We start from the raw sequence: 13,597 nt of genomic DNA, 5'->3' as shown, positions 1-13,597 counted from the left end.
ACTGGACCGATTTACTTGCAGTAATTTTTATAGGGTAGCTTCATTCCTTCTACTTTAAAGGGACACTCCCACCTTGGCGAGGGGGGGGGTCGTACCCGCCCCCCCCCCTCGGCCGGCGCGTATGTAGAAAACCAATAGGTCCGGCGAGGGTTAATTCGAAGATATGGAATTTCAAACTTGCAGTTTTCGGATTCTAAGGGGCTAATGCATTGGAATGCCCCCTTAGAATTTGTGACGTCAGCGGAGATCTAACGATTTTTAAATCTTAGACTAAAACCATCGTTAACACGTGGTGGTATACGCTGCTTTGCGCGCAACGTCTGCCGCACTTTAAGGCTGCCAAATTATTGCTTCCAAATAAAGTCGCTAGTAACAGGGGAGATCCCAAAAAGTAAACAAAAGTAAAAGCCTAATATCTTGAAAACCAGTGAATATTTTTCGGTGAAATTTGGTAGATATTCGTTTTCGCTCTTTCTGAACCAAGGGACATCACTTTCATGCCAATTCATTAACTTTTTTGAAGGTGGGAGGGTCCCTTTAAGCATTGAACTATTACCGATGCATGTGGTGACCCGATATGTTCGTGCCACATGCAAAATGAACAGGTGTCAGTTTTCCAACTATTGTAATATCTCGGTAATTACGGGGCCGATTGCGCTGAAACGTGGCGTGTATGAAGGCACCCACCAGACAATGCAGTTCATGTTTCACGGTTAGGGTACTGCTACACGTGCGCATGTGCAGGGGTGATTTCTAGATCTCAAGAATGGCTGATCCGATTGCGCTCAAATTCGGTACATGGTTAAGGACCGGTTAGTAGGGTGCCGTGCAAAATTCAGTTTGCACCTGCGCACGTGCAGGGTGCCGCTTCTAGATCTCGAGAACGGCTAGGACGATTGCGCTCAAATTTGACACACCGCTAGAGACCGGTTAGTAGGGTGCCGTGCATAAGTCATTTGGAAGTGCCCCCTCGCAAATCCGCACGTCCAAGGCTCGCCCTCTCGGTTGCTTGTTTGTCGCCCCCAAAAGACGTTTTACTGGTACTAAAACCTTGGTAAAGGTGTGGCGGTATATCCTAACTTGCACGCATCACCTGCCGCACTTTCAAAATACCAAATAATTGCTTCCAGCTTCCAAATGACGTCATAGAAACAGCAGTCCCCTAAAAATAAGCAAAAATAAAAGACTATTATCTCAAAAACGGGTTGATATTTTTGGGTGAAATTTGGTAGATATTCATTTTTGCTCTTTCTGAACCACGGTAGGTACATAACTCTTATGCCAATTCATTAATTGTATGGTGGGAGGGTCCCTTTAAGCTACATGGCACTGCTATTTGGCACCTAAATGCATTTTCCTACGCATTCTGGTCGATCGCATATTCACGTTCCCTGGAACAATTCGTTGACTCGGATACGCTCTTGCCAGCACCGGAATCATTGCAAAATGCATGTAAGTACCTACATCAAATGGCTCACCTCAATAGGAGAGTAGGTACGCAATGTATGCAGCATTGGGTAATAGTGCTGTGTGATCGTCTACAAGTGGTCCATGGGCGACTGCTGTGACGGAGTGGGCGCGGTTCGTCGGCTACTGGCGGTGTGTGTCTGGGACTGGGTAGGAGTTACCGCAGTGCTGCTGGCAGCGACAGCCACGTCAAATGTCCGGCTGTGGACAGACACTCGGAGCCGCCCCGCTCTACAGACGGGCAGCAGGCCGCCAGAGATGAGCTCACCTCAGTCACGCCAGCGCGCTCTGTCCCAGCCCCAAACCGGCAGTCCCTTGTGCAGAAATAGCCGAGACATCAGTGGCGACACTCACACAGCAGCGGGTGTACAACGGCCAGACACAGGGTGAGCAGCATGCAGCTGAAATAACAATAAAGAAGCAGTGTTATCTACGAGACTTAACACTTAGGCGGCATTCATGAAGCGACAAATATGTGTTAGAAATGCTTAACACTAGATGATGTTTGAGCAAGTTTGTGCAATAAATATAAGCAAGGGCCAAAACCAGGAGCAAAATAAAATTCACAAAAAAATCGCAAAATGAGGTAAGTGGGCGAAATGAGCCGAAACATATAGGGCTTCTATAGCTATCAGCATCGGCTGGCAGTCGGCTCACATGACCAGGAGGACGGCAACTCGGCTAAGTCAGTCGGCACCACCCAGTCACAGTGGCAGTCACAGTCACTGAGCGAGCCGGCGGCGTGCCACTGACATGACTGCCGCCCGCCTCGCTGGACTGCCGGCGCCGACCACCGACCGCACACGGAAAATCGATGAGCGGCCCGGCGCGCTAGTAGGCCGGCGCGTGGGCATGCGGGCCGCCACCCTGCTCTTTGTCAATCAGACCAGCCGACCAGCGTCACCGCCGCCGCTGCAGCGCAACTCAACACAGACGCAGTGCGGTGAAAGGCATGACATGACATGGCATGACATGACATGACATGACCTCGAAGAGACATGGCTCTTGGAGACATGACCTCGAAGCGCAAGTCAAGTCATGCCGCGTCTCCATGTCAGGCGCGGCACTCTGAGCTGATTTGGAAGCGGGGCTGCCCGAACAGGGTCGACTCGTTTCTGTTCCGTTTTCATCTTATTTAGTAAGGTAGTAAGGTTCTCCGTCTATGATTTATTAGAATTGGAGGAAAGCAAGATAAAAATGGACGCCACTTTATTGCGTTCTAGAAAAGCCATTCCTGGCATTAAATGGCTGTTTCAGCCTAAAATAGGTTGGTAACACCTATTTTGTGATGACCAGCACCTACGGCGAAAAAAATGACTCAATTTATTTGTTTCTGACACTAATTTTTCGCAGTGGTCTGCTCTAAATCTGGAGTCTGGAACTAAAATGCTGAGTGTAGCACCATTCTAGTAGGAAAGTAGATGGCAGCACTGTCGAGTTAAGCTTTTTAGTAAAATATTCCATGAGGTCTAGTGTCTGTAGTTGCCAGTGCAGTTGTATGGCAAGGCATGACTCAGACGGCAGGATAACTCGGTGGGCTTCAAGGCGCTAAAAGTGAGAAAAAAAGTGTTAGTACTGCACAACTTGTTGTCCACACGGCACACATATAAATAGTGACAATATATGCGACCAGTTATTATACATCTGCGTCACCTGTAGTTGTAACTAATAACTATGTTAGGTTCAAAACTCTCATTCCCTACGTGATGACAAAAATATGAGGTTTTCTTAGAAGCTCTCATCAGCACCCGCCGAGGGCACCATTACTCCCAAAAAGGGGCGTGCGCACCATTTGCCATTTGCACCCTGCACTAGGGTGACCCGCTTGCTCGGCAACGGGGGAAGGGATAGGCGAGCCAGTTTTCAATGGGTTTGCTGAAACGCTAGTACGAAGTAACTGGACGGGCAGGAGGCTCGCCCATGCCCGTCCAGTTACTTCGCACTAACGTTTCAGCGGGAAGGGATATTTTGAGCCCTGCCGCCCTTGGATGTTGGGTTGGTCCTGTGTCGATTGAGTTATGTAGGTATCCATTTCGTTCTATTACTTTTTGACGGTCAAACATTTTGTTGTCGAATTAGCATGCGTTCTTCTTCAGAAGGATTCGAAAACTGGCGGCAACGGGCAAGGTTATTGAAAGCCATCGATGAATATCGGTAAAAATGGCTATGTAGTGGTTTAGAATATCCACATTTTTAAGAACACTGTTGTTCATCATGCAAAAATGATTAGTGAATTTCGGACAGAATTGAATGCTCTTTCCAACGGTACCATTTCCAATGTATCTAGCAGAGAATTAGCAATGCTCGCAGCCTTCAGAGTCGGATGGGAGACGGCCGCCTCTGTATTCGCCGGCACCCCGTCCCCCTCCCCCTGTGACGTCGTCTTCCAGCCGGTGGGTGCGAGGCGCTCGGCTACTGGGCAGTGGTCAGGGCTACTGGACAGTGGACAGCCGCCGAGTCGTCGCACCGCAGTCCACAGTGCTGTCTGAGCTTGGCCAGAAGTTGTGCGGCACAGCATCATTCCAGGCGTCTACAACTGGCGCCATCTCGGGAGCGTCGGTGTTAAACCATCACCAAGAAATTAAAGTAATCGGCGTCATGTACATTTTTTATTCTCTTAGCACATTATCTCGCATAAAACACACATTTGAAAAATACATTCCTCGCGCCGAACTCGTGGAATTTTCTAACGATCCCTCAATTTCACGACATTACTCGTGTCGTGGAATTTCCCAACGATCTCTCAATTTCACGACATTACCCCCCCTCGAGTGTGCGGCGCGCAACACCTAGTTACAGGCCCCTATCTAACAGATCATAGGTAGACATGAATGCTCATTACACATGGATACACAATCTTGTTCGACATGGGCATACACAAGTTATATGACACGTTCACATCCTACAGCTTAAAATCGAACACTGGCTTTGTAAATTTTACGTGCGTACGGTGCAGCCTTCCAGTTGTTCCATCCATATATTCAACGTGACGACGTCCAACCATCCCCACTACAGTGTGTGTGCGCGACCACGGATGCTCCATCTTAAGAGCAACCCCAGCCTGGTGCTTGAAGTTACGCACACGTATGCGATCCCCGGCCTTATACAGCAAGTCTTTTGCTCGATTACGACGATCATATGCGGCTTTGTCAGCTGCGGCGGAAATACGCCGCTGCTCCTGAGCCTGCCGCAGATCTTGGGATAGCGTGCGCAGCTTTTGATGGACAAAGTTATCCGAATACATAGGGACGGATTCATCCACCAGCCGAGATAGCGGAGCGGTAGGATGGCGCCAAAAGTACAGAAAATATGGCGAGTACCCCGTTGTCCTACATACAATGCTCTTTCAGGGTGTTTCACTAAAAGTGTCAAAAAGTAAAAGGTCATAATGCACATAATAACAATGTTTTCTAAGGAAATTTGCATATCATTTCATCCGCAATTGTTGGACATTTGAATATATAAAAACGATATCACCGTCACTCAAACCTATTCCACACATCTGCCCCTTCTTTTGATGCACCGTTTCGGCACGTGTCCGGAGGTGCCTCACAGCCCGTTTTCATCTTCAGCGTCCAGACTGTCGGCAAAGCCTTGAATTGTGCTCTTCAGCTCCCGAAGTGATGCGACTTGAGTCTTCCTCAGCTCTGCGAGAGCTACTGAGTCACTGACCAAACCAGAGGCTTAGCGGTGACAGATCGGGGCTTCGCGCTGGCCAGGGGCGGGCGGCAAGGCAGCTGATTATTCGGCCCAGGAGCTTCTGGTCCAGTCAGTTCCTGGTGGCTACAGCCGTTACAGTGGTTGATTTTAATAACTTGTAAGGCCCTGGCTATTTCTGATGTTGGAATTAGCTTCTTGTTATCTTCAAAGGCCCTCAAAAAGACCCTGACCTTCTCAACGGTTTCCGCCGAGAGGTGGGGGCAACCCCGCCTTTTTTGGACTGGAACTGGCATCGAAGGAACCCTTTTAAACCTCTCAACAAGCCCTTTGAAACTTTTATAATCTGGAACGTAGCGAGGTGAGAGAGTAAAAAGTTTCCTGAAAAGTCGGCATACGGTTTCAATGTTTCTGATGGCACCAAATGTACATAAGTGTAATTCATCCCTCCTGTTGCGGTGTAAATAACCTGTTCTTGTTCTGCATAAGGAAAAAATGACTAGTAACTTTGGCCTACTGCCCTCGCTCCGTATGAGTGTAAAATATATCTTAAATGGATAAATAATAAATGTCCAAAAATTTGCAACAAAGCCACGTGCGCAGACACGTGATTTGCATATTCTATATATCTTTCATAGGCATTTACTTTTTGACACTTTTAGTGAAACACCCTGTAGACACTTCGTTGTTCAGAGAGAATACGATCCCCGGCAAATGCACTTCCCAGTCTACGCCATGACTGTCTGACAGAGCGCGTAGTCGCCGTTTCATATCGAGATGCTTCCTTTCAACCTTTCCAATCGCCTCATGGTGATATCCTACTCCTGATACGTGTTTCACACCAAAGTACCGACAGAGCTCAGATATTTTTGAGCTTTTAAGGTTTTTACCCGCGTCAGTTTCCAATCTCCCTGGAGGGCCAAACACAAGGAAATGACTTTGGAGAGCGTTTGCAATGTGATCGGCTGAGCCTGACTGAAGTGGATAAAACGATAAGTACCCGGTGAATTTATCAACGCAAGTGAGGACGAGAGAAACGCCTGTCGTCCTGCTTTTGGGCATGTGTACGATATCCACGACCATCGCTTCGTTGGGAAGATAAGCTTCCTGCGGTATCAACGGCGGTGGCTGCACACCCTTAGTGTCTTTGCGCTCGCTGCAGCGTTTGCAGCTCCTGACGTAAGCGCGACAATCGTCTTTTAATGCAGCGTACCAGGCATGTCGTGAAACTTTCTCAAACAGCTTGTCTACGCCGCAATGACCATGGTGCGATGGGTCGTGATTTTGGTACAGAAGCTCAAAACGCTTGGCAAATGGCCAGACAATCCGACCGGTTTCCGGTGTGCTGTCGTCGTACCGATACAAAATGCCATTCTTTAATCTGAATTTAGTTACATCATATCGCTTCAACGTTGGGCTGCAATGCCTTGGCCACTTTCCAAAGCGCAAATGATGGACAATGGCCCGACAGTCCCGATCGTGTTTTTGGTACCAAATCATTTCTTCGCGACTAAACGCTGGTTGAACGTGATCTGGCTCAATCAGACTGACGCGGAGCTGATCCTGAGTTCCTGAAAGCGAGGGAGTGGCATTTTCTGACCGTGTTTGTGGCGGAACGGGGACCGTTTTACCGTCTCCTTCGGTAGCCACTGCCGTGCCGCTCGGGGCCATTTGGCTGGTCATCGACTTGTCCTTACTTTTCTCGGTCGCGGTTGGGCTGGATCGCCCCTGTGGCATGTTCTTATCCGGACACTCTGTGTCTGGTGGCATACCTGGTGCGCGCGACAGCATGTCAACGTGCTCCATAAAGTTTGCACGGCGGTGTTCGGGGCTATAGTGAAACTGACTGACGAACGATCGCCAGCGCATCAGTCGGGGGTTGACGCTGTCTTGATTGTTCAAAATCTGCAGAGCGCTTTTGCAGTCACATACCCACGTAAATTCCTGACCAGCCAAATATTTGTAAAATTTATTTAGACCTTGAATAAAACTGTAAACTTCTAATTCATAGATAGTCCACTTACGCTGGTGTTTGTTATATTTGCTGCCACTGAAAGCAATCACTCTTTCCACTCCATTTTGGATCTGACACAAAATTTGGCCACTGCCGATCGTACTGCTATCAGTATACAGGATGAACCTGTCACTTACGTCTCTGCTAGGGTATGCTAGTACACGGTCAGAGAGCAGAGCCGCGCGTAAAGACTCAAATGAACGTGATAATTCTGGATTCCAATAAAATTTCTCAGAGTTCGCTAAGTTAACCAATGGAGCTGACAGATCAGCGAATCTTGGAATAAATTTCCGAAACCAAGAAAAAAATCCATATAATCTCTTGGCCTCTTTGACAGTGGATGGCGGTTGCATGGTCGAAATACATCTGAAACGATCAGGGTCTATTGAAATGCCCTCAGGAGTAACCAGGTGGCCCAGGTATGACAGCTTGTTCATCCCGATCTTACATTTTTCAGCCGAAAGCTTTAAACCTGCTTCGTTAAGTCTCTCGAATACTGTGTGCAGCAACCGATAATGTTCATCCATACTGGCGCTTGTTAAAAGCACGTCATCAGCGTAAATGAAAACTCCGGGTATGTCACCCAAAACGCGATGCATAACCCGATGCAAGAAAAAAGAAGACTGGGCACACCCCATTGGCATCCTCTGCGGGTAATATGTGTTGCCCATCGCGTAGAACGCACAGATCTGGCTGGAAGTTTCGGAGAGACGCAAATTCCAAAACGCGTGTCTAATATCCAGGGAGCTGGCCACTTTCCAACCTCCCAAACTATTGAGGAAATCATCAATACTCGGGAACACGAACTTTTTCGGGAGTAAGCATTTGTTTACCTGCCGCATGTCTTGGACTATGCGGTTTTCCCCATGTGACCCCGGTTTTGGGATCAAAACAACTGGGGAGTTCCAGTCAGCTGGCTCTCCTTCTGCTATTACACCGCACGCCTTTAGTTCATCAAGCTGCTCCTTTAGTTGTTGTTCTTTTGACCAAGGAATAGGATAAGGGCGCACAAATTGCGGTGACACCCCGGGTTTCAGCTCTAGGTCAATGGGGTCCCCCTTGTAGCACCCAATGTCAGAATATCCGTGGGAGAAAACACCGGGAAACGACTGGATCAAACCAGCTAACCTGTCCCGTTCTCGATCCGTAACCGCCTCACCCATCATAAACCTGGCTAGGATTTCGTCCGTCGTCTGACCAAAGAATTGACGATCCTCGCTCGTGATGGCATTCACCTCACTGGGACCTGAGTCTGAACACCCAGGCTCAGCCGATTCATGACATTCAATTCTCTCCAAAAAGCCAATGACAGTCTTCCTCGGGAGAGTGATATGACGATCTGAACTATTTCTGATATAAAGAGGGATTTCTTGTGAAGAGAAAGGGCGTACTAAAGAGTCAGTAATCTCTAAGCTTTCCGAGTTAAGGCCAACCATAAGGTAAGTACAGTCTGTTGATAGCTGACTGTCTACTTTGACGCTTAAGCATACCTACTGCGGATTTTGCGGGAACACTAACGGGTTTTGAAAGTCTGGTCTTAACCTGAAAGGAAGCATCTGCACAGTTCATGATAGCACCCTGACTACTAAGATAATCCCAGCCAATAATACATTCATGTGACAGGCCCTCTACCACCTGAAATTCGAATGCCGTTTCCTTAGTCTGGCCACTAGATGCCAGCATTTTTACGGGCAGGACACACTTTCCAAGCACATTCATATTATGCCCAGACGCTGATTTGAGATCGGCTGCACGTTTCAGTTCTGTTCGAGGGGCCAATGTTCTCAATACTTTAGAGTCTAACAAAGTCAGCTGACTTCCCGTATCCACTAAGCAGTCGTTTAGAATTGCCCCATTTATCATAACTTTCGTCACCGGCAGCGACATCAGGCCAGCGTTATGAGCCTGCCCGGCTATTCGTTTGGGCACTGAGACTTGCGGTGTCCCCAGCCCCTACAAGACCAACAGCGGATCATACCGTGAAAGCCGTCAGGTGGGTGTTCGTTGTTTGACCCTCCTCGGGGCGGTGTGCGCCTTCCCCAGGCGCCGGGAGGCCGCTGACCTCGCCAGCCACGGCCGCCCCGTCCAGGTGGCCATTGCTGCTGGTAGTAGTAACGGCCGCCCCGTCCGGGCTGCCATTGCTGCTGGTGATAGTCATCCCAGCCAGGCTGCCATTGCTGTCGGTGGAAGTCGTTCCGTTCTGGTTCAGATGGTGAAGGGCTGCGTCCGCGAGCTCTGTTTGGACTCCGACGGCTGCCCGGCCACCTATGTGAGTGATCACTCTCGTAAGGCGGCGAAGGACTACGTCTGTGCCGCCAGGGCGGGGAGGGCGAGCCACTTTGCCGGTGCCGCTCCTGCTGCTTCTGTAGGTGACTGTGTGGGCCAACCCCGTCCGGAGATTGGTGCCTGATCTTACTTTGGCTCTGGATCACGGGCTGGGTCTGGGCTGCATCGTCGCTGTACGGTGAAGAACTGCGACTGATCGGATTGGCCCATTGAACCGATCTTGGGGCTGTGCGCACTGAAGAAGATTCATGCGCTGTCTGCACAGACTCTTGTAGTGACTCCTCGCGCGATAACTCAGCTATTGCTTCCTCGAACGTAGTGACTTTAAGACGCGACAAGAGGGTGATGTCGTGTTGGTCTAGGCCGGCCACAAAATGCCGGTACAATGTGGCACTATAGGCCGGCTTGCATATGTTCTTGACCTGGCCGTTAGTGCAGAAAAAAATCGGGGCATGCCTGTCGCACCAAGCGCCGCACTGATATGCCATAGTCACGAGCGCGTTCTTGTGGTTGCTTCCGGAGCTGTGAGAGTTTCATAGCAGCTTGTGTTGTGGAAGTTTGGTCCGAAAAATGACTCATGAGTTCCGCACACAATGAAGTAAATGTTAGGCCACCGTTCAAACTTTCTGTCTCATTGACGACACGCAGAGCCTCACCGGAGCAGCGTGTAGCGACGATCATGCCCAACTTGTCTGAAGTGAACCCACCCAGGTCGCCGAGACGCTTGCATTGAGCGAGGAAGTCGTCTGGCCTTGAAAAGCCGTCATAAGTCGGAAAATCCGCCACTGAAACTTTTGGCGAAGGCGCCGAGACAGCTCCTTCTTCGTCCATGATTCGTAATTCTGGATATAAAACTAACTCCACACCGCTGCCACCATGTTAAACCATCACCAAGAAATTAAAGTAATCGGCGTCATGTACATTTTTTATTCTCTGAGCACATTATCTCGCATAAAACACACATTTGAAAAATACATTCCTCGCGCCGAACTCGTGGAATTTTCTAACGATCCCTCAATTTCACGACATTACTCGTGTCGTGGAATTTCCCAACGATCTCTCAATTTCACGACAGTCGGTGCAACTAAGGTGCTGCGACTCGGTATACCACCAGGGGCGTCACCGACGGGGGGGTCGACCCCCCCCCCCCCCCACTTTTGGCGATGCTGAGTATACTTTTTTGAGCTATCATGTCAGTGAAGTTGGCGTCAGCAATATCAACAAATGAAACGTCAGATTCAGAATCGCTTCAAGAGCTCCCTAGTCCGGAGTCCCTATTGCTCATGTGTCAATAAGCTGTTGGCGTGTAACATCAGCATGACAATATTTTAACCCGGCAGTTGCTGGGGTATTTCGCCACCCACCGAACGCCCCCAGCCGATAACTCGAGAACCAATAGGCGCAGCGAAACGCACGAGGCGGCAAACGAAAGAACGCGACGAGACGCTTCAGATGACTATTTAAAAGTTGAATTTTGAGGTCACAGGTCAGGTCAAGGTCAGGTCAAACACCTGAAATCGGGCTTTCAGTAGCATGGACTTCAGGACTTCGCAAAGGGCGCCTCTCGTCATAAACTCTGTCAAAACGGTGCACAATCCATCATATAAGGCCTACAAGAGTGTCAGCTCCATGTAGGGGTCAGTCAAGCATAGGTCAGGGTCAAGGTCAGGTCAACCGGGCAGGCACCTATACCCGAAAATCAAAACTGATATTCGCAGCCTGTGACACATGTTTTATGGGTAATTTGGGGCGTAGAACACGATGGTGACATTCATTTCACCATATGTGTACGCGTTTGGCTAAAAAAGTTCAATTTAAGAAATGCATGTATCATGGTCGTGAAGTAGTCACAAGAAATTGCCAAGATTCACTTCAAGATTTTGGAAAATGTGGAACGATAATCAACAATCGAAGATAGGCATTTGATTGTTCATGGTATTGGCAGTCTAATGGTGTTTACGGCATGTCTGTATGTCTATTCTGTGATTTTATATGATTTTTTGAACATATGCCGTTTTTGGTCGAAAACTCAGAAATCATGACGTCACTAAAACCTCGATATCTCAAAAATTTTCCTAAGGATTTTTTTGAAACTTTGTCACAATAAATTTCAATCAATTCCCTACAGGTAACCAAAATTTGGCGCGCCTGCGGCGCGCCGTTGTTATGCTATGGCCCGGCGAAAAAAGTGGGGGCGTTTAACGCCCCCCCCCCCCAGCAACTCCGTGGCGAGTATGAACGGTAGCACAGCGGGCGGTGACGACGGCCTGTGCATGCGTTTTGTGAAGTTGTGTTGGGACTCGCTGTGTCATGTCGTCACGCACATTGTTAACTCCAGTCTTGCCTCGCACACTGTACCAGCGGCGTGGAAAGTAACTTACGTTCATCCGATCCAGAAAAACTCTAAGTCAACTGAACCCTCTAACTACAGACCCATATCTATACTGCCGACTATCGCTAAGATCACGGAACGTGTAGTTTATGAACAGCTGTCTTCATACTTCACTTCACATGACCTGTTCTCTTCTCACCAGCACGGCTTTAGGGCACATCATTCAACCGAAACAGCACTAGTCACTATCTCTGATCGAATTTTAGAAGCCATAGATCGACGCGAAATCGGACTTCTCTGTTTGTTGGACATGTCAAAGTGTTTTGATGTAATTCCGCATGACCGCCTGCTCTGGAAACTACATCTGTATAACGTGGACACTCGATGGTTCAGCAGCTATCTATCAGACCACTACCAGCGAGTCCTGATTCAGACACCAGATGGCGAACGAGTCACATCACAGCCGCTACTGAACCCGATCGGAACCTACCAGGGATCGGCCCTGGGCCCACTCATGTTCTCCGTCTATGCGCTCGATCTGCCTCTGCACAGGCATGACTCGCTTCCACACAGTGACTGTCTTGTCCAGTACGCCGATGACTGTCAGGTGGCAGTGTTTGGACGACCCAGTGACAGTGCCGCCCTTGTCCGGTCGATGGAGCTCAACTTAGACTCGCTTTCGAAATGGTTCTGCAAAAATGGCATGAAAATTAACGCAGACAAAACTCAACTCATAGTATTTGGCTCACGACAAATTCTGAAACAACTACCCACCATCTCCGTTCATTTCATGGGATCTACCGTCACCGGCTGCCCCAGTTTGAAGAACCTGGGAGTGGTTTTCGACCAGCAAATGACGTTCGCTTCACATGTTGACGATGTCGTTCGGCGCTGTACCGGCATGCTCGTCGGATTGAGTCACTGTCGCCATAGCCTGCCGCGGCAGGCGCTTGTAACGATCGTGGAGGCGCTGGTTGTATCGGTGATCCGGTATTGTATTAGTGTCTATGGTTCCTGCGACCAGACACGGATGGCTCGCATCCAGAGGCTGATGAATTTTGGCGCGAGGGTTGTGTCGGGTCGAAGGAAGCATGAGCATATCAGTGACGTCATTAGGGACTTGGGGTGGTTGTCTGCGCACAACCTGTACCGGTATCACTCCCTTATGCTCCTGAAGCGGATCATGCTGACAGGCTATCCAGACACATTGTATGGGCTGACAGTGACGCGTGGTGAGCTGCACTCGCGGCAGACGAGGCAAGTACAGCAGCTTCACACCCCGGCCATTCGCACTGAGTCGGGACGGCGGCGTTTCATGTATTCTGTCGTGAAGGAATTCAATGAACTGCCCCATGATATACGTGAGCTAGGCCTGCCCCGCTTTAAGTCGGAGCTGCGCCGGTACCTGCTGAGCGCTCAGGTCACATAGTGCATCGTGTAGTGAACTGAGCATGGTTTGTCACCGAATGTGGTATGTGTGCTACTCCCTGTGTAACCTTGTGTACTGCTGACGTACTACCCAGAATAGCCACGGTGTCCGTGGAGGGGTAGCGAACTGTGAAATAAATAAAAACTCGCGGGTTAACCCGCGCCCTGCTGGGGGGGGGGGGGGTTTGAACACCCCTTTGTGGTTTTTCGCCGTTTTTGGTACACCTTATCATACATCAATTCTACACATGTTGTGAAAATTTCAGACCAAGGTCATTCAATGTCAGGTCACCAGGTCACTTGAAGTGACCTCATCTCATAAAAAGTTTCAATGTCTGTCATAGCTACACCGAGTGACCGATCGCTTTGAAACTTTTAGCGATTGTCAAGAGCAATAGCATGTACAAAATTTA

The 13,597-nt window shown here is 49.1% G+C and overlaps 1 protein-coding gene across 2 annotated transcripts in view; it reads right to left on the bottom strand.

The window, feature by feature from the left end:
- The window catches only part of LOC122382368 (synaptic vesicle glycoprotein 2C-like), a 58,401-nt gene extending 56,145 nt beyond the window's left edge, over positions 1-2,256 (bottom strand). The window contains exons 1-2 of one of the 2 annotated variants that reach the window (XM_043368900.1): positions 2,125-2,235; positions 1,736-1,868 (exon numbers count right to left, since the gene is read on the bottom strand). Coding sequence is in view for 1 of the 2 variants with exons in the window: in XM_043368037.1 (XP_043223972.1) it covers positions 2,125-2,126 (2 nt within the window). In the remaining variant the exon portion in view is untranslated. Of the gene's footprint in view, positions 1-1,735; positions 1,869-2,124 lie in introns of both variants that reach the window. The other variant, XM_043368037.1, reaches the window with a different exon arrangement.
- Between the last annotated feature and the right edge of the window lie 11,341 nt (positions 2,257-13,597).

The sequence above is a fragment of the Amphibalanus amphitrite genome, unplaced genomic scaffold, assembly GCF_019059575.1.
Source record: "Amphibalanus amphitrite isolate SeventyFive unplaced genomic scaffold, NRLGWU_Aamphi_draft 000000F_arrow, whole genome shotgun sequence".
In the NCBI taxonomy this organism is placed as follows: Eukaryota; Metazoa; Arthropoda; class Thecostraca; order Balanomorpha; family Balanidae; genus Amphibalanus; species Amphibalanus amphitrite.
The sequence above is the reverse complement of the archived record's forward strand: the minus strand, read 5'-3'. Positions and strand labels throughout refer to the sequence as shown.